The sequence below is a fragment of the Lingula anatina genome, chromosome 9 (assembly GCF_051362555.1).
Source record: "Lingula anatina isolate TDL-2025a chromosome 9, LinAna3.0, whole genome shotgun sequence".
NCBI lineage: Eukaryota > Metazoa > Brachiopoda > Lingulata > Lingulida > Lingulidae > Lingula > Lingula anatina.
In genome coordinates, this window is record NC_141775.1 from 997171 (window position 1) to 1024339 (window position 27169).

The 27169-nt window shown below is 36.4% G+C and overlaps 1 protein-coding gene across 3 annotated transcripts in view; it reads left to right on the forward strand.

Moving 5' to 3' along the window:
• LOC106171873 (uncharacterized) overlaps positions 1-27169 on the forward strand; it is a 64941-nt gene that overhangs the window by 27210 nt on the left and 10562 nt on the right. For all 3 annotated transcript variants that reach the window (XM_013552369.2, XM_013552371.2, XM_013552370.2), the window contains one exon: positions 20862-21238. In XM_013552369.2, the coding sequence (XP_013407823.2) occupies positions 20862-21238 (377 nt within the window). The remainder of the gene's footprint in view (positions 1-20861; positions 21239-27169) is intronic.

Consider the following 27169-nt stretch of genomic DNA (forward strand, 5'->3'; position numbering starts at 1 on the left):
GTAGACAGAATATTTTCAGCATAAGCAGGATACAAAGAGTCCTGGGTCAGGGCTTCCAGCAAAAGGAGACAAAAGCACCTATGAAATATAACACAAACACACTGGATTAAAACTTAGAGAAAAAGAGCATATTGTACCAGGTTGAATAAAAGGGGGAAGGGACAGACTGCCTTTAGGTGAAGTCTTTCCATCATGCAACGGGGGAGAAAAGAGTGCAGCACGTATACTATATATATTAAATATATACAGTATATAATGAGAGCACAGGATTATAATACATGAGAGAATAACTTCCATGTTTATGGTCAGTAATAGAATTGTTGAATTGTTTATTTGTCACTGTTTACGCTCGTGACCTTGAATACATTCCATTTATTTCCTAGTTATTTGAGGAGAAAGGCTTGAAAGGGCCGCTACCTAATGGGGTGTACATGTTGGGTAGACATAGCTAAAGCTCTGGAAGCGTTCAAATTACGTACTGCCGCAGTGGAAGGGGATGTGTTTTTGAGGGCAAGTTTGAGATAAAGCGGAGACGGAGACGTGTACCGATGGTGGGATTAACGGGGAATTTAGGCGAGGTTTTATACTTTCTGCGGTTGTCTATTTCATAGGTGGAGGGGGGTGTGACAGGTCAGACAGGTAAGGTTATGGGAAATTTGAGGCTTTTTAAGAGGTTTGTTTGTATGATAGAGAGAGAGAGAGAGAGAGGATGTGTATGTGAGAGAGAGAGAGAGGATATGTGTGTATGTGTGAGAGAGAGAGAGACGAGAGAGAGCATCTTGTCGGCAGTTCTACCAGTTGTTCTTAATTTTACACTGTTGTGTTATAGACTCATCAGAGACCCCAAATGTTTTAAAATGGAAAAGTGCCACATCATAGTAAAAGGTGTGAATAGCAGATATATGGAAAACTGAACTATGGGTTGCACTTCTACCCAATACTTTGTGTTAGTGCAATCATCACAAGCCCAAACAACTTAAAAGCTGCATGCTCAGTGGATGTTCATTCCGAGGATAATAGACAAATGCCATATTTTACTTTGTGGAAAAAGGTGTTTGGTTTAAGAAGTTTTACTTTGTGGAATAAAATAAGTGAATCAGATTTAAGAAGGAAAATTATTTACCACTTATATGCTATTTAATGTAAAAATTCAGCTGAGACTAATGCACAGATCCTAATTTTCACAAACCAAAGCGCCCTGGCATATACGTATAAAATTACACCCACTTAACTGGAGAGAAAGCTGGGAATTAGGAATTCAGAATTTGGGAGTACATAAGTCAAGGGATTTTTAACCTTAAGCAGACTAAACAAAGCTGACAGTTTCTTCAGGAAGGCAGACTTCCCTCCTCTGTGACTGTGTCAGATGGGGGCAGGTTAGGGCAGGACTAGTGTTACACCTGTGATAAATTAAAGAATGCAAGAGGGAGACCGAGGGGGGGGGGGGGGGGGAGATATGAGGTAGTGAGAATTCATTAAAGGAGGGTAAGGACACTTGGATACTGTGAACATTTATTTTCATTGGTTGAGGTTTCTGATTAGATTAGTGTCCCAACCTCTAAGAAAAAATAGGAAAGAAAATAATAATTATCAGAAAAAAAAATAATTTTGGCAGTGCTAATTTTTAGCATTATCTTGTAAAAATGATGAACAGTATTAACTTACATGAAAAGTCATGTCTAGGCATGAACCTTAATGAACATTGTGCACAGGTATGGCATACGAAACAAGCTGCCTTCTTGACATGTATATTATACTTCAGGCTTTATTTATGTAAAATGGCTTGTATGTTATATGTTTTGTCCTTTTGTTTGTGTACGTATGTGTGCCAGCATGTGCATTGTGTCCTTTTGTTTGTGTACAAGTGCATGCCAACATGTGGTTTGTGTCCTTTTGTTTATGTACGTGTGCGTGCCAGCATGTGTGTGCCACTGTGTACCTGGTACCTCAGAATCTTAAACACCGAGATTTAGCTTGCTTGTCACAACAGTTTGCAATAGATCTCGTCTGAACGTTAACCTTTTAAGACGGCCCAATACAGACAACAAACTACCTTGTACGTTTAGTAATAGTATCCCTGCGTCTTTTATGTTTTAGCCCCGGAGAAGAGATTTAGCTAGTCTGTCTACCATGTAAGACAGTATGCTGTCCCCCCAGTGTTTTTATTGCTGGAAGATTAGGTGTTATGGTGACAGCGTAACAGTTGATGCTTGAAATTACCCAATAAACTCCGGCATTGTTGTTCTGATGACTGATAAAGGTAGGTTTACACTGGGGGAAATCTGGATTGCTTTTGGATTGCACCAGGATTGGTCTTTTTGCGATGGTTTTCTGTTTGCTGCTTCCTATGATGACTGATTAAGGTAGGTTTATACTGGGCAGTGGGGTGAAATCTGGATCATTCCTATGGACCTATTGCCATGGCTCTCAGTCAGGATTCTTGCTTATAACTGATTGAGTTTCATTTACACTGGAGAAAGTCTTGCTGGCTCCTGGTTCGTATTAGGAGAATATCGTTAATAGCATCCTGGAGTAAGGTTGATGTTAATATTAATAGAAACTTGGAAGAAGCCTCCACTTCTAGAGCTACTTATAGCACCTTTCTCGTCTAACACCAGATTTATTTGGACTGACTTCTATATTTACTATATAAAGATTGATCTATAGGATAATTGGTCAAATTGGGTTTGGGTAAAATGATCCAAATATCAGCCATGCAATTTGTACACTCGTTCACTTGGCGTTTCAACACAAAATGGCTTGCAAGCATGGTTCTTGACTTATTGTTCAAGTTGCATGTAGTATGTAACTGCTGTTAAAATGCCTGGGTTCTTTTGCTATGCACACAGGCGGTAGAGAAAAAATGGGGGTGAAATTTCACACTAAGCATTATAGAATTTAATGGTACAATTAGGCTACCAGTATACTCCTGTGTCACAGTAGAACATATCTTGATTGTTGTATTGTGATGGGTAGAAGTCACCTTGGGATGGTGAACAATTGAGCAGGTGTCACGCTTACAGGATTGAGTTGTGTACTGTGATTAGTGTTTTATTCTCGTCTGGATTTTTCTGCCTCTTTCTAATATTCTCTCTCTCTTTCTCTCTCTCTTTCTCTCTCTCTCTCTCTCTCTCTCTCTCTCTCTCATAATCCCACCTTCCTCCCCATCTTTAATAAAACAGTTTCTTTTCCCTTTTGGAAATTTCCCATAAGACTGATCCTATAGGACTTTTGTCAGAAATTTTTGTTAGGGTAAGCATGTCTTTCCACCATTCAGCCTAACCCCCACCCACAGTACCTATTTCAATCAAGTCACCCCCCTCCTCCCCTTCCACCCCACCCCCATACCCTTCCACCCCCCCCCCCTTCCTATTCACAGTTTGGTCCAGCAGGGGGATGCCAGTGTCATATAGTTGTGCTGTTATTTAGTTGGTATGCCCTCAGAACAAGGAGAAGTCTGTGTCGTGTGGCTGGTGTATAATATTACTGCCTGCCGAACTTAGAATCCTGTCTTCAACTTGAATTAGTCGTGCTCTGGTTACCCGAAGAAAAAGAAGAACAGGAGTAGCTCTGTTTTATGGCCTAGTACATTTTCATTGCAGCTATATCTAATGTGGATTGGCTACATTAGGAGTAAAGTTGTGTTTCTGGAATTCTTGAGATAAGACTTTTCAGACTATGTGGATGTATATTGTAATTTTTTAAGATATAAAAAAATTTTGGAAACTAAGAGAATTGAAAGTTAACTGTTTTTGTATTTTTCATCTATTTTGTTTTATTTATTTTCAGAAAGAAAGAGAATTTTTTGTCATTTTTTTAATCTATTTTTCGCCAGTACTTAATCAAGCAGGTACGGTTCAAAGGTCTGATTTGGCTCAAATTTCTTCACAATTTAACAACACAGAAATTATACCAGAGTGGAACTGGTTGAATCTGGTGAAAAGTCACGTCTTTGTTCAGGTTATAAACCATGCAGTGTAAACATCCAAAAAAACTAATCTCTTGTTCTTTACTGAGGAATTTGTTCTCTTAGAGAAATATGTGCAAAATCTGACTAGGAAATCTTTTTAATATTCCACAAAAGGAGGGGAAAACTTTCGTCAAAACGTCTTTCAATTCAGCCATTTTACACCCTGTAAATATTTAGCCTGGAGATTTGGTGAGATTAGCCTTCTTTGGACGCCCCTTGTGCAGCTAAATTGTTCACTTGTTCCACCTAAGGGGCAGATGAAAAGAAACTTAAGGAAGGTCTGAATGTCACTGGTGTAGACTTTGTATAGGGTGATGTTGTACCCAGTTGCTAAGTTTTCACATTGATCAGGAGTTATTTAGGATAAGTAGCAGGGACACTGTGCTCACAGTTCCCTGATGCTATAGTGGTGATATTTTTATTTTTTATTAGACATTGCAACAAAAAGAAAACAGAAAGCAGTATATGTTGAACAAAGAGTGATTTTAAATAAACAGATAATAAAGATTCTAATTGTTTAAAACATTTACTATCTTTTTACTAAGTTTTTGAAACATCAGTCCAGCACAGACCTTTTCCTATAACTGAAGAAAAAAGGACATAAGATAATATCCAAGTGGTGTTGTCCTCTGTAAAATATAGCATGGATGTGAGCCAATACAAGTAGCAGCTTTTTAAAATGCCTTTGTACAACTAAACTAAAGAGTAGTTATTTCTTCATACTAAAAGGGAAAATTCACCTTGACAGCCTTATAATGGCTTACCCCATGCTGCTGAAATGAACTTGTGCTCAATTTTCAACTTTTTGATAACGATAAATCATTCGAAATGCATAATTTCCTCGTTTCTTCTCCTTTATGAATATGAATTGAAAAATACTTTAACCCGAGCAAGACTTTGCTTGTGCTACTATGGTGAACAAAGTTCAAATTCCCTGCCTTTTAAAATCATTTTATTCAAAAGTCCTCATTTTGATTTCTTAATCCTTCTGAAAAAGAGAAAAAATGTTTGAACAAAACCTCTAAATGGAAACCAGGTTCCCATTTCAACCCTGTTTACAAAAAGATTAACTGGTAAACATCTTGCCAAAGAAAATTATTTAAAAAATAATAATGAAAAAGAATGTGTTATCATTTGCCCTGAGCATGACCTCTCCTCCATCTCCTGGTTGAACCCAGGTTCAAATTTCACACCTGTTAATAAACAGTATTTTATTGAAAAATTGCCACAGAATTTGACAATTAAAGCAGGTTCTTGCTGGGATAGCCCCAGCACCATGCTGTGTCCAGGCTAAAATTGACATAAAGAAGCAGAGTTACTTTGAATAGCAAATAGACACCTGTTGTACCAAGCCTGTTTTTATTGCTTTACGTATTGCCCATCTCTCTCTCTCTATTTCTCTTGAAAGAAGAAGTAGAAGAACAAGGTACTTATAATGTTATGATATTGGGCAATAATTAAGTCAAATGCATCTCATTTTCTAGTTTGGAAGGATAATTTCTGTCCTATTTGTTTGCTAAATATAGCTTGGTTATAGTTGAGAAATTAGTTCAACTATAGTACAGGATATAGGTTGGTTATAGTTACAAGAAGTTATGTCTACCTGCTGTGAACACTTCTTTCACCTGTCAGAAACACTTTGCTCCAGTGGCAAGTAGCCAGGTTTTGGTTGTAGATATTTAAGTTCTGTATATGAAAGTTTTTTGCATGTAGGGTTTTGTGTAAATGTAAGGTATTATTGTTGCGTATGTGTGTAAGGTGTATATGTTATGTTATGTGTACATGTGTAAGTTATGTATGTAAGGCTGTACATAAATAGTTGTGCAAAGGTATGTTTGTGTGTAAATAGCTGTGTATAAGTATGTTTATAAATAGTTATATGTGTATATTTAATGTGTATATGAGAAGTTCTGTATGTAAGGTTTGGTATATATGTATATGTGGAAGGTTTTGTGTATATGAGAGAGATCAGGAAGTCGGGTACCAGTTGTAAACTTTCTACAGATGACATATCTACAACCTGTTGATGTCAATTTGACATGCATGAACCAGTTTTTAATATCAGATGTCTGCTTATCTTTGTTAAAGTTGTGAAAGATGTTGCTCTATAGTTTTGATATTGTGCAATCCTGATTTTAATGTCAAAGGAACTTTTTTCCTTTAAAAAAGATTCAATTATATTTATTCAAATTTTTCTCATAGTTGTATAAGAGTGAAGAGGTACTAGATCTTTCAGTCTGAAGTCTAAAGGTAACTTGTCGAAAGCCCTTCAGAGACATAACAGTGAAAGGATTGAAATATGTTTTATTAGTCTTTCCTTCCAGAAAGTAAACAGCACTTTGAGCAGACTCTAGAGTTGAAAGACCTTAAGGTCAGAGGTTTACCTGCGAGAGAGCTCTTCAGAGAAACAGTTACAGGGAAAGAATTTAGACATATATCAAAGGTCTTTCTTCTGAATACTTGGTATCTTTTGCACAAACCTAATTCATTTATGAAAAGCTGGCTGTGCTACTGTAAACTGATGGTAGGATGATGTTCAACTCTTGGAATTCTTTTATTGAACAGGGCATGAGGTTTTGCAGACGACAATCAGAGGCCTTCTTTTAAAAGACCGATTTGTAATAAAAAAAAAAAATAGGTATTTTGATTTCAAAATTGATTTAAGAAGGCTGTCATCTTGGGTGGCTTGCTTACATAACCTAACATACTAAGATTACAGGTATTGAATTTTTCAGGTTGTGATCGATAAAAAAGAGTTGGCGTGACTTTCTTTTCTAAAGTGAGGTGATCCGATAATGTCTTTTCCAGAGTGTGCAAATATTTTGTTTGTTGCTTCTTTGAAGTGAATAGAAAACGTAGAAAAGGAATGAACTGTCTTGATTTAAAGTCGGCTGCCCTTGAACGCACACTTTTTTTGTTGTAACCGTAAGAAAAGAAGAAAAAAACTTCAGAAGCAAGATCCCTTTTCATCCAAATTGACTGGCCCAGATATAAAATGTGCCAGTGCCTTTGTCGCTAGTCCTTTGGAGTAGCAAAAGAATCAAAATTAAAAGAAATGATCTGTCTTTATTTCAAGTTGACTGGTCCAGAATAAACATGGGACTGTGTGTTTGGTTCTAATTGTTCAGCCGGTTACTAAATCTGTGTGTGTCAACAGATGAAAGGACCATTTACACAGCACCATAATATGATCCGTCTCTGGCTCGCCCCTGGTGCGTAATCTATTCAGATCAGGTAATATTACATCCAGTCATTCTCATGTTTGTGTAAATGTCCCATGTCTGTATAAGATCATGGAGTCAATATATCAGTCCATTTTTATGCATATTTGAGCTGCTCTGAACCTCAGAGCGAACGAAGCTCATTCCTGTTGGACCAGTGTAAACATGGCACTAGTAAAGGTATGAGGATTGCAGCAGAGAGGGTAGAGGAGCATTTTGTTGGATGGTATATAGACACAGTGGGAGGGTGGCGAGGAATTTCTCATTGAGCATAACTGTCTTGTTGACAATTTGAAATGTCAACATTACAAGAAGTTAGGCTTGAAGCTTTGGAAAAGTGGCGGCTTCTCTCCAGACGACAGAATGTGTATGGGTCTCTAAAGGTAGATATACTGTTGTGTTTTGGCTTGCTTAATGTTTATGTCGAAAATTGTATATACAGTGACAGTATTTTAGAAGTTGTAATTCAGATCTGGTGGCTTGGAGGAAATTCACACAGTTCTTTTCAAAAAAGCGTCATGTCAAAGTATATCTTTGAAGGTACTTTTGTTTTGTAGATTTGTTCAGTCTTTGGTGTCCCTATATTGGGACATGTTCCGTGAATTCTTGACTATCTGTTCTCTTGGATTTCAGAAGGTGCTCTGTTATTGAAAAGAAAATGAACTACGTATTTATTTATTTATTTATGTATAAATAATATTTTAATAAGATGTTGAATTAAATATTCTTCTTGGGAGTGCTATGGATGGATGGATTTACCAAAATAACCCATAAATGACCAATCATGCAGTTCCATGATAGATAAGTTACCAAAATAAGCTTTAAGTACTAGTTTTAAGTTCATTTTACTAGTACTTTAGTTAGTTAAGCTCGCCAATTGTACCTTCCCACATTTTGGGGTATAGTTACATATATGTTATGTGTTGCTGAGTTGGTCAGTTTGTGGCAATACATGAAAAAAACATATAGCACAAGCTTCATGTGCGGACCCAACACAACCTGTGCCAGAAATGACCTCAGTTTGCTAAATGTCAGAAGAAGAAGATCAAATCTACGACTTGTACAAACCTGCCTGGCTATGCCACAGCTAAAAATACTTAAATATCTGAACATGAAATATATGGCATTTTTTCTGCATTCCTGTCTTTAATTACATGAAAGACTACCTGACACGGATGAATGCAATGTGACAGCCAACCTAGACTTAAACTTATCTTTTTTTCTCATCTTAAATAACCAATGAATGTTCTAATAACACAGATGACTAAGCGGGCATCGTTCTATCACAGGTACAGTAAACTGTTTGGGGAGGCTCACAGGTGAGTTCTTGTTATGTGTAGAATTATACAAGGGGCCTTGGTTTTCAATTGTGCTGATGGACAAACTTTGGATTGTGGTTCACTTGGGTCATTTTTCTTTTATTTATTTTTTTTTTTTTTTGTTCATTCTTTTATGCCTGGTTAGAGACCAGTGGATAAATGAAAGGCCAATAGGAAAATATGGACCTCAAGAACAGTTGATATCCATAGTACTGTTTCTGGACAACTGTCAGTGTTTAGATTGCATACACACAAACTGCCATTTGAAGCTGCTCAACTTTCAAATTATTAAGATGTAGGGGCAGTTTTATAAAAGAAGGTCCCAGATTTGGGTAGTTTATTTGGCAAATAATAACAAAATAGATTCACAAAATGAAGTAAAATGTTTGCATTTTCTTTCAGCAGAACAGAATCTATTTAGTTTATTTAGCAAATTTGCTGTTCTAGATAGAAACTACCATTGATGGTGCCTCTTTTGCCAAGAGCACCAAATTTTCATATAGTACTATTGAGAAATATTTGAGTTTTTTTTTCTCTCAGTAGGTAGTTGTAGTCAGACTGATCTTTGTTATGGAACACAATAGTGTCCAATATTTGTGGTTAAAGCACAGAGCTGGGATATAATATGTTCGTATTTAACAATTGGTTTTCCTCTATTTCTAATGACAACATCGTCTTCTTCCACAGCATTGAGTCGCATTTAAACCTGGTTTTGGTTTTATAAATTGCACAGAGCATTGTTATCCCTCCATTCAGTCTCTGCATTAAAGCACTGCGCACATAGACGTTTCCTTTTGTGTAAATTTATTTAATTGTTCTGGATCCATTTCCAACGACAACACGGCTCTCAATACAAAGTACACCAGTTTTGAGATGTTTTTAATTTGGAGGATGGTCAGAATCAGACTGATCAGTAGAACAAAACCAATATGGATTCTTGGTTAAAGCACCAGGGTTGTACACACAAAAGTAAAGGTACCTTTGTACGCCTGCCTTTGTCCCCGTTTCTTATTTCTTTTAATGCCCAATTGGATTCATTCATCCAAATGGTGTACTTAACTTTTTAGTGGTTTAGGCTCTAAACTGTGCCTGGCAAACATTGGCGATTGTTCGCCTTTGTGCCATTGTGGCTTTTTGGCCACCTGTCCCAATACAAGAAGTTCTACCTGGCGATGTTTGTTGACTCGTGCTGCGTCAGCGGCTCTCTTCACATTGGTAATGACTAACTTGGTTCTGAAATGGTTTCATGTGGCTGTGAGGTAGAAGGATCAGTTTTTTGTGGAGAGAGAGGTCCTACTGTGCCTTAGATATATAGACTTGTATATGTACATCTGCTTGGTGGTTTAAGTTGGCTTGTGCTGCTTCAGTGGCTCTATAATCACGTTGATCAAGCTAAGCTTGGTTGTAGAACTGTGTATCCTATTGTGAACCTATTGCAAAAGCGGAGTTAAATTGTTAGTAACTTCTTGACCAGTTCAGAACTTATTAAATGAAGTTATGTGAACTTAACCCGTGCTGCAAGGAACTTCTTTTCTTTGCTTTGTTCCGCCATTTTGTGTGTCTGACAAAAAGTCAGCAATTCTATTTACCATGATCGATATCATGATTATATTTGTTTTAACTTGAGGGGAGTTAGAAGTAGCATTGTAAATTGGTAATTGCTCCAAAATGTAGTTTGTCAAATTGACAGAGTTATGTTTACATGCTTATGTCAGGCTATGTTAGATTGTGAATACTTAGCAGTGCCAAACAAAGTTTACAAAAATTTAATTTTTTTTAAATATTTCTTGAGGTTGTCATGCGTTAACCAGTCATAAAAAAAAAGTCTCCTAAATACTTATGTATTGGTTATATAAAGAGGGATCTAAGGCCAAAGCTTGAGGAATTTGAAATTCTTTAACATGATGTCACTGCTTTTGTCTTTCTTATTTATCTATTTTCATTCTGTGAGTCATAATCCCAATGACATTAGAATTTATTTCATGTTATCTCAAGCAGAAAAATATGTGTGGATTTTACTGCATAAATTGCTTTTAGGAAGATTTTAATTGATACCCTGTAAAGGAAATGTACCTGTTAAAATGATTTGTATCCTTAGGGAAATAGCATTAAAATGGAATGATAATGATAAATCAAAAAAATTATTTGCAGTCGTCTGATCATAATATCTCAAGTCACCTTTCTTGGTAAAGAAATATATATATTTTAGAGAGTGGCCAGTCTGATAGCAGAAATTACAGGAAGTTATGAACAAATGCATTGCTTATGGGTTTATTTTAATTGCTATTTAGAAAGTAACTGAATTCAGACTTGTGGCAGATAACTGTCTGTTTGTCAGTCACTGCCTAATGATTTATAAGGAGTAGTCACAGTATACATTATTGCCATGTCTCTAGTCCAGGTAGGTTTACATTCTTGTCGGACTCTTTGGTTACGATTAGCTCTCCACAGGCTGAAGTTCTAATCTTCTCGTTGTTCCACCCACTGCCGATGTACATGGGGGTAAGTCATACTGTGATATATTCATGATATTACTTTCTGAAATCTTATTGATGTCTTCTTACAGGTTTTTACAGGTTATTTATACATCAAGTAGAAATTTTTTTTCTTGTGGTTTATGTCATGTCCACTACCAGTTAGAATGGCTGTTCTTGGTGAATTTATCGTAATAAGATGTTTGTCTAAGTAAGGTTGTTTTGACATATAACAATCTATGTTGGCCAGGAACCTGACTTAGGACTGCGTTCAGAGTGGAGTTTTCAGAGCACTGAATTAGTACAATTGGCCTGTGAAATTATAAATCATCTTTCTGTTAATACAAAAACAAAAGAAAAAAAAACAGAAAAGCCTATTTAAGCTGTCTAGTTATGTGACTTGGAACTATGTTCAGAGTGAGAATTATATACTAGACTTACATAATATAAGTGGAATTGACCTTTCAGACTAAAATCCTTCATTGAAAAATTAAAGAAAAAAAAAAGAGAAAGAGACAGAAATATCCTGAAACATCCCGCTGACTGGAGACGGCACTGATAACACTACCCTGTTATTACCAGATTCCACAGTCAATGCTGCCAGCTAAAATGACAGCCATATTTGGAACGCTCACAGCAGATGTCCCCATGTCACTTCCTTCCTGGAGGCGGACACTTGTTTCTGCGTCACGAGATGATGATGGTTGCTCTAAACCATCATGCTAACATGTTTCTTTTTACAGGTTGCAAAAAAAAAAAAAAAAAAAATTACAGTCATTAATCTTTTATGTGTGGTTTTGGCATTGTTGGCAAAAAATATCACCTGGAGAGATTTAATTCATGGTCAGTGATTAATGATGTAGTGGTGCCATAGAATTCACATAACTTAGCCACCTCTGTATGGCTTGAATAACTGTTTAACACAAACATTCAGGAATGAATTTTTTCTTTTATTAGATGAAACTTATATTCACATTGTAGTAATTTTTATTTATTTATTTATTAATTTTTATTTTATTTTTTTTTTTGTAAGTGGAGCAGATTTCTGGGCCTCAAAGGGTCCATGTGATATGGAGCATAATCAATATGTGTAGCATAGGTAAAACTGTTGTCTTCATTAAGCAGTTGTTGAGTGTTACATATAGATAATCTGTCCTGTAATTTTTGTCACGAATAGAAATATTTGATGATGGAACACCCAAGATTTAAATTGCAATCAAAGTTGATCGATATTTGACATCATTCTGTGAATGCAGTGGTGTAGATTAGTATCATATACATTCACACTGTATAATAATAATATGTTGAAGTGAAAGAGAAAATGGTGTCATCAAAACCACAAGTGTCAGTGGTCCGTAGTGCTGTCAGTGTCACCCGCTGCCAAGGTGACCCTCCAGGCTTTCTCTGGCAGAAGACAGATGGACTGAACTGTCACATGATGTGTCAGTAACTTCTGTCACCTGCTCCGTCTATGTGATTAACACAATACAGCTGCATTAAGGAGCTGTGATAGGTGTGACAGGAGGCATTCAGTTATAATGTCAGGATGTTGTCTTGGCCTTAGATTAGATTGTCTGTGGACTGATGGACCTGAAGCCTTTGTTTTTCAAATAAAGGAACTTAAGCAAAAAAGAAATGGTGTAAAATTTTAGACCTTAATAAAATTTGTCTTCTTTGACTTGGGATAAATCACTGGAAGTCGCTTGAAAAGGACATATTTTGCTTGTTTTTTTTTACAATAAAAGACATGGATTGTGTTTCAATCAATACTTGCAGCCAATTTTCATGCTTAAGTGTCTGTGTGTAGCTGACCCCAGACATTTGTATATAGTTTATGTCTTTACCCCACTCTCAAATTATCATTGCTTGGTCACAGTTATTATTATGAAAGTGTGTTCCCAACACAAATAATTACCTTTCCTTTTCGCAAAACCATCTCTAACATAAAGTTTGTTGAGTTCATGTAGCATTTATATAACATATATATACAAACACATTTGTGGCATAATTACACACAGCCCCATTCAACCGGACCCAGGCTTAACCTTATTGACAAGTCCATTTAAACGCACCTTTAACATCTTCAATAAATGTCAAATTCTTAACGAGAGTCTTTAACAAAAGAAAATCGACATGAGATTCCGTAATCACAATAGATAAGCAACACCAAAATGCACAATGTTTTAGTGTAATTAGAGTGTATAAAAACATTACGTATTAAAGCTTATAAAACCATGTCAAACTCAGTTCATCCATGGCATCCATGCTTTAAACATGTCGATAGGTCCTTTTAAAAAGATTGTGTTTTGACACAAGAACAAAGCAACGGCAGAATAAGCAAGATGGTTTACCTAAGGTCTGCCATGAATGTGATGTGTTTGTTTTCTCGTCCTGGTGAGTCTTTTGTCACCCAGTCCAGTAGCCAGGTGTCTGGGGGTGTTTTCTTTAGGGTTGTGACAGTTATGATAGGTATACAGGACCTGCAGTTGTCATTAGTTTGTGTGTGTCGCGTGAATATCGCGAGGCAGTTTGAAAAAAGTGATCGGAGGATTTTACGTGTAGAGGAATTGTGGTGGTGTTGAAATGTGCTGGTTTTTAAAGGATGGAGACATGGGAATGTTTTCCATAGCAAGAGATGATTGTCATCTGATTTAAGGAATAATGTGAGACAATATGAAAGCCTTGAAGGCTGACATTGAGGAATCAGGTAGTTTTCAGTGCTCTTCACTAGACAAACTGTGAATTGATTATTTCTAAGGGAGTTGTTGGCAGTTCCTAGAACTTGGGGCAGAGGCAATTTACACTTTTCATTGAGTAAAAGAAAAGACAAGTTTGGACAAATGGGTCACCATTTTGTGGAGTACTCAGAATAGTGGTCGTTGATTCATACGTTTTAGCGTGGAAACTACTGCATTTGATAGTGGTTTTCACTTCACGCGCCTACTTACAGGAGATATACGATACAGAAAAAGTAACATTCCCTCCCCGACCAAGATAGCAGACAATTTCAGCTTGTTTGAATGGAAGATATTGGATAGTTAAGGAGTAATGTCGGCCTAATAGCCTGCTGTGGCCACTGCTGTTTTCACATCTTTTTTCTGTCAACAGAGACGGCTGGAGCACGTGAATTCCATCCAGAAACACAGGAACTCAAAGCTTATCTCTAATCGGAAGAAACAAGCAGGGAATTGCAGAACATGAGAAAAAAATGTTTGTTTTTTTTGGTTTTGATTGCCCTACCTTGGATGTGGCAAACAACAGAGAACACAAATAGAACTAGAGGAATGTTTTAGTGCAAGTAAATTTATTATTATTTTTTTTCATGTAAGCCCAGAATGGAAACTGATAAATGAAAAAAGCCCATTATCTTGTATTGATTATATATGATGATCATCATTATAGGAATATCTGAAATCATTAAGAGAAAACTGAGTGAATCTGAACAACAAATTAGTGTGAACTAGTACTGTGATTCAAATCTGTGAAAGATTTAAGACCCCAAGTGCCAACTGTAAACAGGAAAAAAAAAAGAGAGAGAGAGAAATTGGAAAAATCTGTACAAAAGTCAACTCTGTGCTGTCCTGGGCACTACAGCCACAATGACAGCAACCGAGAAACAACCGAGATTTCGATTTTTTGGCGGAAGCTTCAGACAATTTGTCCAAAAGAGAAAGAAATATGGCTATGCTTCTCGTACATGTCCGCAGCACGACAGCGAGTGGCTCATGTACGATAACGTCATCTGGAGCGACATGTGGATGACACGGTTATCAGTAAGTAGCGCCTGTATGGTGAACATATGAGGTAATTAATCAATAATTGGAAGATAAGAGGACCAATCTATCCATATGTCTATCAGTCCGGTTACTCTCTGGAGTCTTTTATTTTGTGTGTTCCTGTGGGGGAAGAAGAAGGGGGGGGGGGGCTTTTGTGTTAAAGACTTCCCCAGTTGTTCCAGCCTTTGATTAAATAACATTGTCTAAATAGCACTGATGCCATGCCTGTTATGCTGGGCTTATGATGACTTGGAGAACAAATTTTGGCCAACTTCTGCAAATATTTAGCAAAAAAAAAAAAAAAAAGGTCAGCAACATTTAAACTTATGTATGAATTCATTATTGACTCTAAAATATTGTCAAAGCCCCATTGTTTAAAGGGATAAGAGAGGACAAAAAATGTCATCCAAACGGCTGTAAATTAGGTGTAACAGGGGCTTGTCAGTTACGTATCTGATCTCTCAAAGTGACACCATAGATATGATAGCACTTTACAAGGCTCGATCATGTTTCCATACTCACAGTTGATAACTTCCTTAATATGCGTTATTGACTTTATATGACATGTGATAACATGGTTACCAGTAAATGACACCTGGGGGTAGAGATGAATAAGTAATTTAAGTAATATAAGGGACATTATCAGTGATGCCTCAGTAAGGTATGTAATTAGTAATGAGAATGAGGAGGTGTAGTGATAAATAGGGAACTGATTAAATATATATCAACTAGAGAGAACTCCTCAGGAGCAGACCTCTAAAATATATCACTTAAAGGTATGACACTGAATGATAAAAATGAAGGAAAAAAATTGAGTTTGACATTGAGATTAAGACACATTGCCTGGCGTGCATGCCCCCAAATGAGAAATTAAAGTAGATGAACAATCAAGAAATATTTTTGATTGATGCTAATTGCCTAAGCACAGAATACAACCAAATGATAAATTAAAAACCCTTATTGTCTTATATTATCTTAAGATAACGCTTTATTTCTCACTGAATTATATATAAATTTCCTCTTGTCACAGGTCTGTCCCCCATGGTCCTTACACAAGAGTGGAGTTTAATATGTTTATGGACCCACCTTTAGATTATATGTCAATACATTTATTTATATAATGTCTTTAAACGGTGCCCTCTGCATGTTTGGACTTGTCGTTACCGCAGCGCAGCGTGTGTGACCAGCTGCTGGAGATTTTAGTCAAACTAATTTAAATATTTGATAATAATAATGATCCCTATATCATTCTGAACGGATGTTGCTATTTTAAAAAGTCAGCTTTTGGGGTGGGACTGAAATGTGGCTCAAATTGGTAAAAATAACTGTTTGGTGGTCATTTGTGTTCTCCCTTTGTTTTGATTTGTAGAGTAAGCCAAGTTGCCATGACCAGAAACTTTCTTTTTTTTCCCCTCCTTATCACGGTGTGCTTGTAAAATCAAAGTGTCCTTTAGAAAGTTGCATTTATCTCGTCAATTCCTTTAATCCAGCAACTGAGGAATCCTTTGAAATGGGTTGATTGGGACATTATGGGGGATCAGCACTTGTTTGTGTAAGTTACGATAACGTGATAGTGCACACACGGTGGCCCGTGTTTGCTCATGTCTGGTGGAGGTTCAGGACGGCTAGGGAGACTACGGTAGTTAGTCAATGAATTCAAACAACGTGGATAATTTTCCTCTCCAAAATGTCTTGTTAGTAATACTAAAAAAAAGTTGGTTCAAAAGTTTTGGAAAGTTATTTGGCTGAGCATCAGAAAGTAAATGGTTGCAAGTGCTTGTAACGTGATAAATCGTGATGAAGTAAAAGAGAGGTGTTTGAAAACTTGAAGTAATTACCGTAATGTCTCTCAGGGAGAACATCCAGGTCTTATCAGTTGGTTAGCGTGTGGGAAGAAGACCTTGTGATATATTAACAAGAGTATAGTGAGAACTGCTGTTTGAGTTTGACATCATTCACAAGATACAGTACTTAGAGGTATTCCTGATTATACCTTAGACATCTGAATTAGAGACGAAACTTGAAAGTGTTTGAACCAAACTTCCATTCTGATGGAGTTCGGGATCAAAGAATACAAAACTAAGGGATACAGGATTGAAGCAAATTTAAAAGGTAAAAGTTGAATTTAGTTTTTAAAGTGGAGACAGCTCAGTCTTAGGTCATATAATTTTAATGTAAATAGTTGATATCGGAGAAGAATGGGTCCTGTTTGAACAGGGAATGATAGTTAAAGGTTTGAATATGGGTGTTTACTGCAAGGTTGAGGTGTAGTTGTTTACAGGTATGGTGGGAATTCCAATCTGTACCTCAGTCATGCAATGAATGTGTTACCTTTACAGGTGTAGCCTGGAAATTGACTCATTAATACTGGGGCCTGTTTACAGAGAGTTTTAGACCAATTGTTGTTTTTTACTTTAAGACCAAAACTTTTGAGCTATTTTGAGCCAGGATAAAAAGTAGGAACCCATTTAAATGAAATATTGTTTTGTAGCAAGAAAAGGATGGCTTCTGTTTGAGACTAATAGTTACATTTTTCTATTCCTCTACTGCCAGTTTATCCAGAGCTTAAGTAAAATAAAATTTTGTTCTAATATTTTAGACCAAAATTCCACCTAAATTTCTTTTGTGAAATGGATCCCTGATTACAGAAGCTAATTTGAAAAATATTCAGTAGGTTTTATTACCAAGCTTTAATTAGGATTTTAAAAAAATAAGGATTTAAAACTGAGGGTATCCAAGAAATAATTTAAGATGCTTAGATAAATTTTGCAGAATTACAACATTAGAACTGGAGGTATGTATTGAATTATTTATTATACTAATTAACTTTGAAAAGACCTTATACTATATCATATTATTGAGAAGGTTGCACTGAAGAGGTCAGAAGGATAGATAGGTAAATAGATATTAGTAAACTCGACATAAGGAACAGATGCTTCTTATGTGTGCACCATTTTTCTTTTGAGAAGCAGTACTTCCCAAAACATACGGTATGGACATATTTCATCATCAGGTTGAAACTGCTGAGGGTATTAATACCTTGCCGTGTGAAACAGGTTCCACTGTGAACAAAATGGGAATATTTTTTGATTTGTTTATTTTGAAAATCATTTCTAATCATTTCTGAGTGTTGTGACTGCCAGCTCACATGTGATGTGATGCAGACACCTTGTAGACAAATAAATGAGAAAAGAGGGAAATGAAAAGAATAAATAAATAGGTAGGAAGATAGGATGATGGGGAGACATTACAACCTGCATGTTCTTTCACAAGGAAGGTTATATACTGCAGGAAATTGGATCATTTGTTTCTTTCATTAATGACTTTGGTGAAGACGATAAGTTTGAAGATCACGGCATTGTTACACAAAAGAAAATTTGTGTGGTGTTGGGCATCAAAGGACTCCTTAAAAGCTCAGTTTGATGTGACTGCGGTTGTTTGTTGCCGTGGGTAATAAGAATGTTGCCACTCACCTTGGGAGTCGGGAGGCGAGATATAGCTGTGTGTCTTACGGCTTCTTCGACGTAGGTATTACAGGCAAATTTGTTTCTGAGATGACGTCTTTTGGTAAGAAGGCGGGTGGTAGATTCATGGTAATGGGAGCATAATTTGATTTCTCTGCTGATGGTGATTATGGAGTTGGCATGGAGATGCTGGGCTCTTGTATAACATCAGTCGTCACTGAGGAATCTGATAATTTGCAGGTTGGTAAATATTTGAAAGGCTGAGATTACTTCTCAGTATTTTTCATTTTTTCATTACTGTTATTATGTTTTTTACTTAAGCTTTGTAACTTTTTTTTGGTGTTTTTTACAGTGTCGGTGATAAATTGTGGAAAAGGGGTTAATTAATTAATTAATTATAATTGTTTTTGCATTTTGGTGTCAGTGAGTTGTCTTCATCGTTTGGGAGAGCTTAGAAAATCAGAAGAGAGGAAAAAACAGTGTAACGGTCATTACATAGGTCTTGTACAAGACGGTTAAAAACTAGGTTAGGTGTAATTGTAAATCTTAATACAAGCTGTAGCATTTAGAACAGAATTTCATTAAACAAAAGAAGAAGCATGTGTGAGAAGTGAGGTTGGATGCCACTCTGATTTTGTTACAAAATGTAGGAGTGTGAAATTGTATGACTATTTTGTTACTCGTGATATAAATTGGCATTCCTCTGGCAGAGGGGATATTTCTGAAGTGCATGCCTTTCATGGTTTTGGGTTGTTGGGATGACTGTCAGGTGTGGTATCGTATGTTCAAGGGAATTTTTTTCCGAAATATCTGTGGATATTTGAAACTGGTATGAGTATTTGTTTTATTATGGCATTCTATTATGAGTTGTTACATTTATTCAAATTATTTTCAAAACAAAAAAGTTTTTTTAAGACCTATGGTATAAGGTCAGTTTCACTCATATGTTGTCAGGGATGTGTTTAATTAAGGTGAAGTCAGACAAAGATACAACTGGACCGATTTTGTATCTAGATGTTGTCACTAGATAACTTGACAACTGAGTCAGTTTAGAGCCTGTCTGAATCATTCAAATTTTACATGAATTGAGTTAAGAATTAACTTAAATGTAAAGGCATATTCACAATGGATCTAATTAAGTCAGGAAATCAAGACCATCACTGGATGGCCAGCTCTCAAAGAAACCCCTAAGAGTGCTAATTCTCAGTTAGACCAGATTTCGGCCTGAGTTTGTCTGGTGTAAACACACCCCAGTAAAGTGCATCATTGTATCTTCAAGTTGTTAACTAGGTTCCTAGATATTGCCTGCTCTACCTGGAGAATTAATTAAACCTCTCAATCACTGGCCCGCTGAGAAGAACTAATTAAACCCCTCCATCAATGGCTGGCAGTGTTACACAGTGACAAATGACTTGACATTTCAATATTGTTTGATTCCTTACAGTGGCATGTGTTGTATAACTGACCGTTGAGATTGTGCTGCAGAGGAGCTCTTGAAATTTGGTTGTCAAGGCTCAGTTCACATGTACAAATAAGAAATGGCTTTGTGAAGTTCTGTTTCTGATGGTTTATTCCATTTTATTTTTGCTGGCCAGGTGCCTTGTGTCCTTCTTGATCTAGTCTCTCCTGGAACTTTGACAATAAGGGGCGGGGGGGGGGGGGGTGCTCTTCATAATCTGATTACCCATGTGACTTTGTGTTTATTTTTTCCTTTGTCCAGTCTGGTCCGGTTGATTCTGAACTATTCCCCCACAGTGCTGGTGCTAAAGTATTTTTACTTAAAACTGAATGCTGCAGAACAAACTCTATTTTGAGTATGTGAACAGGTCCAAGACTTCAGATGTTCCTCCACTTTTAGATTTTCTGAAAACAAGATGGAAAATAAGGAGGAAGTGTTTGACTTTCATTGTGAAATGTTAGCAGAGAGCAACATCAGTTAGCTCGTGACCTTTGTCTCTTTAGAAAAGGAAAAAAAGACAACTACAAAACAAGGTAATTTGTCATGAGCAGATATCAGTACCTGAAAGATATAAAGGACTGATTGTGCTGTCTTCAGAAATATTACAAACTTTTGATGTTGTCGTAGCATGCATGGAACAGTGGATTTCAGCATTTGTCTGCTTTGAGAGTCTGTAATAAGTTTGTAAGGTCACATTGTACAAGCTGATGATTGGCAATGGGGACAAAAGAAGATCGTCTATGAATTGTTAAGGTGAAATTAGCACCTAGTGAAATATAGGGATGTACATGGTTGTACATGTTAACTTACATATAGTCACATAGAATGGGTTGTAGGTTGTGGTTTGAATACAGGGACATATCTCCTGAAGAGTGATTTCAGTGGGTGATACTTGCAGCAGATTTTTTTGTATGAATTAATGTATTATTGTTGCTATTGTCATTATTATAATTTTTATTATTTATTGAAACTTAAGTATTAGTAGTTTAAATCATGGGTATCTCAACTTCAGATTTCTTATGCATACATTGTTATTATTATTTACTATATTATTATAATTTTTATTTCTGTTGACACTTCAGCATTGACATGCATTGTTGTATCCTCATCTGAATGGGTTATTTTGTGAATCTTTTGCTATTGGCTAATTTTTTTTTCTTTTTTTTTTTCTTCAACAGCAAGGTAAAAATCCCATGCTCAATAGACCTCTCCCTGCAACACCCATGGAGGACAGAAAGACCCCCAAAAACAAGGAAGGTCAAAGGTCAAGCTTGGCAAGTGAAGGCCAAAGGTCAAGGTCAAGTCTGGCCAGTGAAGGTCAAAGGTCGAGGTCGAGTTGGTCCAGCGAAGGACAGAGGTCGAGTTATGCCTCTTCAAGCAGTGACAGTGCTAGTCTTGCACCAAATTACACAGCTCATGTGAATGGAACAGTTAAACAAAATGTATACAACACACGTTATCAGAATGACAGCCCTTTTCGATATAGCAATTGTCAGAATGGAGCAGCTGGAACTTATGCAGTTGGGCCCTCTGGATCCACAGGCTTGCCATTAAGGTAGGGTGATTTTATTTGAGTGTGGCTGATTTTTTTTTTTCAGTGAAGAGTTGTTCGTTACCTGCCAAAAAACAGAATCAGTTTGATGGCTACATAGCCAAGTTATCAGCCTTTGTTATGGAGCTGACATGTGTTATTGTTTATTCTTTTTTACTACTCATTATAGAGCAAAGCGTTTTAAAAGGAAAAAGGTTTTCTTTGAAGATATCCATGCACCAGTTGAGAAGGAGTGTCTACAGTCAGCGGGTTTGAAAACTAGGAGAGTAATCTGAAATCTGTTAGCAATAATCCTTCCTCTCCCACCATCAACTGGTCTGCCAAAAAGACATTATATCATTACACACACTTATAAAACACAAATACCTACAAGATATACTTAAAAACTAAGGTATGGGCTCTAGGCTCAGCAGATGCCCAAAAAAAAAAAAGGCTGTGAGATATGTGAAGTAGGCTAGTAATACAGGAGCTCTCTCAACAAAAGGGTTGTACAATAACTGTGCAAATCCATCCAATAAAGTAGAAATTTGTCAAGAGAAAGAGAGAGCTGCCAGTTTTGAATAGCTTTCTGCTGAGCAAGCAGAGTCCTATTACAATGGTAACTTAAGCCAGTGTCAGCTCAGAGATAGCAAGACCTGTGTGTGTGAGTGCGTGCGTGCGTGCGTGCGTGTGTGCGTGCGTGCGTGTAGGAAGGGGAGGGCTGGTGCTAAAGGTGTGGTCACATTAAGAATTTTAAACAGATTTCTGAACCAATGATAAAAAAAATAAATAAATAAATAAGAACTGTATACAGATCTCAATCTCACTCCCTTCAAAAATTATTAGATAAAAGATTTTTTAATAAATATGTATTAAATATATATCATCCCAAGCTCAGCAATTGTCCACGTGAACAAATGTAATGATAGATTTTTCTTTGATATCTCTTTTATGTTATTTCATTTTTGGCACGTCATCTTGCATACATCTATAAAGTATATGATCTGGGAGCCATCTGAAAAATACAGACAAAAAAAAAAAAAAATGCCTCAAGTTCTTTCAGGTGACAAAGAGGGTATAATACAAAGTAATTGTTTACACAGGGAAATCCCTTTCTTTCCACAAGTCTGGTTATATTTATACTTGAGGATAAAGTAAATCCATATTCAATTAGGACAGTTAGGTAAACAGGTTGACTATTTTGGAGGACTTATGGGGTAAATTACACTTCAGTGTCTACAGACCATTCCAGACTGATTTTATTCCTAAAGATTACGGTAGTTATTCCATGAATTTGAAAGAAATGATTTAAAATGGTGATACATTCAGATGTTTTGAAAAAAGCTATGGATTTGTGTAAGAGAGTAATTGGCGAAAAATGATGAAAAAATAATGTATTATGAAAATGAAAAGTTACCATACTCGGGGATATTTTAGGAATTAGATTGTTTGATTCACACAGATATATGTGTGGGTGGAAAATGGGGAAGACCCCACTCTACCACATAACTGTAGATACCTGACTTTACTTTTCACCCAATTTTCGGTCCAAAGTAGTTCTCTTGTGAACAGACTTGATTTGTTGAGCAGAATATCAAGTAGAGACTATTTTGTATGTTTGTGCCACCTTTTTAGACAGATAGTTACGGAAGCTTACCATCAATCTTAACATGGGAAAAAAAGAAAACACCAGATTTGCTATCCCCAGGTGAAATTTCCACACCTTCATGTAGCGTGAATTTTTTTCAAAATTACCATTTTAAATTGATAATTTTAGAGTTAAATTGCAAACTTCTAACTTTTTTGCTGAAATATCTGTCTGCCTTTTTAAACACATTTTGTTCCATACCCTTAGAAAAGAATTTTTTGGACTAATTGAATTATACTGGCTGATACTGAAAAGGCAAAATTCAACACCTTGGATGTGGGTTTTTTTCAAAGATGTGTAAGCCTATAAGGCTTTATACATTAACATTTTCATTTAATTACACCTGAGAGATTTGCACTATTAGAATTTGAATGATGCTCTCTGTGGGAGTTTTTGACAGACTTATGAGCCTCTACCTACAGCCCATTAGTCTGTGCAGGTAAATATGCCTCAGCAAGCAGCCATCTTTAGATTTTTTTTTTTTTCGATGATTTTGTAAGAAGTTTCAAGCCCATTCAAGTATAATGAGAGATGAAGTCATTTCACTAGTGAATGTGGAAAATGTAAATTGCAAAATTGATTTACTGGAATAGTAAATATAAATCAAAGTTACCACATCACTGAATTCAGAAAAAAGGAAATAATCAGACTTACAGAGTGGGTGGGGTCATACTCAACACGTACCCATTTTTCTTCCTATATTCTGTTTGAGCTCAGCAGGTATTAAGGAAGTGACACTTTTTTTTAGATAGACTTTGTGGTGTTGTTATTTAACGTCTTTATAGGCCTTGAAATAATTCACTTAAACTGAAAGATATAAAAGATGTAATAGAAGAGATGTCACAGATAAGAAATTCATGATGAGTAGAGGAAGTATGAATGGAGAAGTTAGGCTTTAAGGAAATAAGGCAGGTAAAATGTATAAGACTATTGCAAAAATGCAAATAAACTTTTTAAAAAATAAAAATAACAGAAAAAGAGTGATCATCTTTTATGGATAGGTGAATTCTCAATTCATTAAGAAGATAACCCATTTGTTGTTGATAAACATGATACATTCAGTGAAATATTGGAAAGTAATACCCTCAATAAAGAGACATGTTTGCTACACAAGGTCATAAAAAATCGGGTGCATGTTTACTGAAGATAGTAGACCAGCTGATACAGTGACAGCAAGGAATGCAGATTAATGTGTTGTCTGCTGTATCTGCACTCAGTTGTGACCCTTTTCAGACCACCATTTGACTCACTGACCGGTTGTGATTTTGCCTTTAAAATGCCGCCCCCCCCTCCAAAAAAAAAAAGAATATCTAAATTGCTATGAATGCCTTCCATAAACTGCCCTTTTTAGTTTAAATTTCTCAGTTCAGTTGATTGAATATTCCTTGACATGCTGAACAGCAATTGCCTTGATTGCAATTTGGGTTGTGCCAGACTTGGTGTACCAAAGGTCCCTGTGTAAACATGGTTTGGGGTTCATCTGTATGCAGCCTGTTCATCCCATAGTTAATAAAAAGTACTGTTTATGTCAGACGTGAGGGATAAATATAGCTCTTTGGAAAAAATATTGCCCCATGTGAAGTTTTGTGGTTCAGTTTATATGTTGGGTGTCAGACACACCACCTGTTTGTTTATATAGTTTAGATGATGAAAAAATATATAGGCCATGTTTCATCAATATTTTAAGCTCCAAAAATAGGTAATTTGTGATTTTTTTATGAAGACAAGCAAAAATTTCACATTCTTTTAAAAGCTCATCTTATACATATAAGATTAGACCACAGAAGGAAAGAATGGGGTTTGTAAATAAATTAGGTAACATGCCAATACCAAAATGTCATTAAAAATCCATTAAGACAATATTATCATCTTGTATTGACATAATTCAGTTAACTAAGTACACAAGTAACTGAGACAGAAGCAATGTTCAAACAACTCTTTCCTTTGGTGAAACTAGCAGAGAAATTGGTTTAATTAAGGAGAAATAATATAAGAACAGAGAGGTTCATGTATCTATCTAATTACTCTCTCTATATATATTATCAATTAAGCGCCTATTAGGTCTGTTCAAGAAGCAGTTTAAGGTGTTGTTGTGAGTAGCCAGTAAGTGGAAAACGCACACTGGCAGTGGACTGAAAAATCAATACACTTCAACAGAAGACACATCTAAAGATGGAAAGAGGGACGGCCTAAATATGTGGTGTCGTTAATGGATTCTTGACAAGATTTCCCCTCAGAGACGTCTGGTTTAGTTTCCAAGAAATTAGTTCTGGGAAATAAGACATTCAGTGGCGTGATCAACGCAGCATGATAAATGACCGCAAGTTGACTGTCGAAAACCAAAAACCGATTTAGTGAACACACACAGGAGACCTGTGAAGAAGTGGGTTTGTACTGGATTTGTGGTCACAGACAATTGCAACTAACTGACAGGAAAACACTTGTACTCTCGTCTGCCATGGGAATTTTTTTTTTTTTTAACATAGAAAATTACCACAGATTGGAGACAGGATGGGGAAGCAAATAAAGTCATTAAAATATCATCAAAAACATATCAATATATGCTTTGAAATGGTTTGTGGTGTTGGTGCATTTATTTGTGGTACAGCGAAAATATTGTAAGAGACATTTGAGATGAGGACTGTGGAAGATCAGGTAGTCCATGCAGAATATATGGGAAATACATTGACAAACATTTGACTACTTAATTGTTATTGTATACTTTCAAAAACACTTGAAGAATTTTTGAAAGAAGAAAAAATAAAGCCAACAGATCGAATGAAAAAGAGTCACGCTTTTCTAGGGACCTTATGGAAACCATTCTATTCCATTCCATGGCTAGTGTTATGAATAATTGACTGAGAGAGTGAAGACATTCACAATACTTGAAAGATCTGTGAGAAATTATTAACGTGTGTGCAGACGCCTCATTACTGCCTGCCTCATTAGGCAATCTACAAGCTTGACAAGGCCCTGATTGATGTTCAGACTGGGTGATACATCTTAAAAGTGCAATTATTTCTCAGAAAATTAATGCCCAGTGGGAGATTCAGCCAGGCAGGAAGGTGAGAGGGTATGTAGTGGGACAGCAGAAGCAGACGGAGATCTGGACACGCTCAGTTAGCTGACGGCAAAGCTTGACGGACCTTAATCACTGCGCAACATGTTTTAGAGTGACATTTCTTGAAGTTGACGTATTCCACCTAAAAAGTTTAGAAGTCAAAAAAAGAGAGAGAGAAAATACATGAACAGAAAAGTTGATACTCTAGATAATTTGTCAAGGAAATTTGGAATTGGAATGACTTTGGATGTTAGAAATGAGGTTACTGGTGATATGCCAGCCTTGAGAGCAGCACAAATTGGATGATACATTTAACAATGGCCTTTCTGGAGAATAATTGGATCGCGGCATATAGAACACAGAGGTTTTAATTCTGGAGGGGAGACGACAATGGATTGATGTTCTGTTCAGGCTTAATTGGATGATTTATCTTTGAAATGAAATTTTCCAACTGCAATTCTCTCTAGGATAGTTTGCAATTAAACCTAACAGATTGGGCTGGGAGATTTCTGCTTAATTAGATCAGAAGCTGAATCGTAAGAGAAAGAAATTAATCAGGAATGCTGTGCCATAGTTTTGATTGAATGAGAACTGGCATTTTGTGGCAAACGAAGTTTATGTAACGTCAGTCTTCTGATCAAGGTTTACATTGGAAATGACATTCACTTTCAAGGCAGAGAGATAGAGGGATATTTATTTTACCTTGCGAAGGTGTAGAAGAATACTTTTCTGATAAGTGTATACATTATATGACTGTTGTTTAAAAAAAGACAGTTTCAGTGTGAAGAAACAGCTTTTGCTAACATTAAGAATTACAGCAACATTATTTTGTAGAAATTAGAGTAGTGGACCCAGTATTAATTTTCACGAGGATAAAGGAACAGACATGCATTCAAACCGAAACAAATCAAAGGCTGCCTGTAGAAACTGAAGCATGATTCGAATGGATATTTAATTTAATCCTAGAGAAGTGACATTTAATCAGAGATACTAGTGTGAGGAGAGTGAAAAACTATGGTAGAAGCTTAGCAGTAGTCATTCTTCGGACTGTAAACAAGGACTGACAGGAAGTTGAAATTCAGGAGAAGAATTTTAAAGACTGCTGTGACATGAAAGGAAATTAGAAACTGGAAATATTAGGGTTGTACAATACAGAAAGAGGTTGGACCATTAAACGGAGTTGGTTCTGGCGCATTCTTTCATCCAGACAACAGCAACACCAAAGGAATACACACGCACATCATAC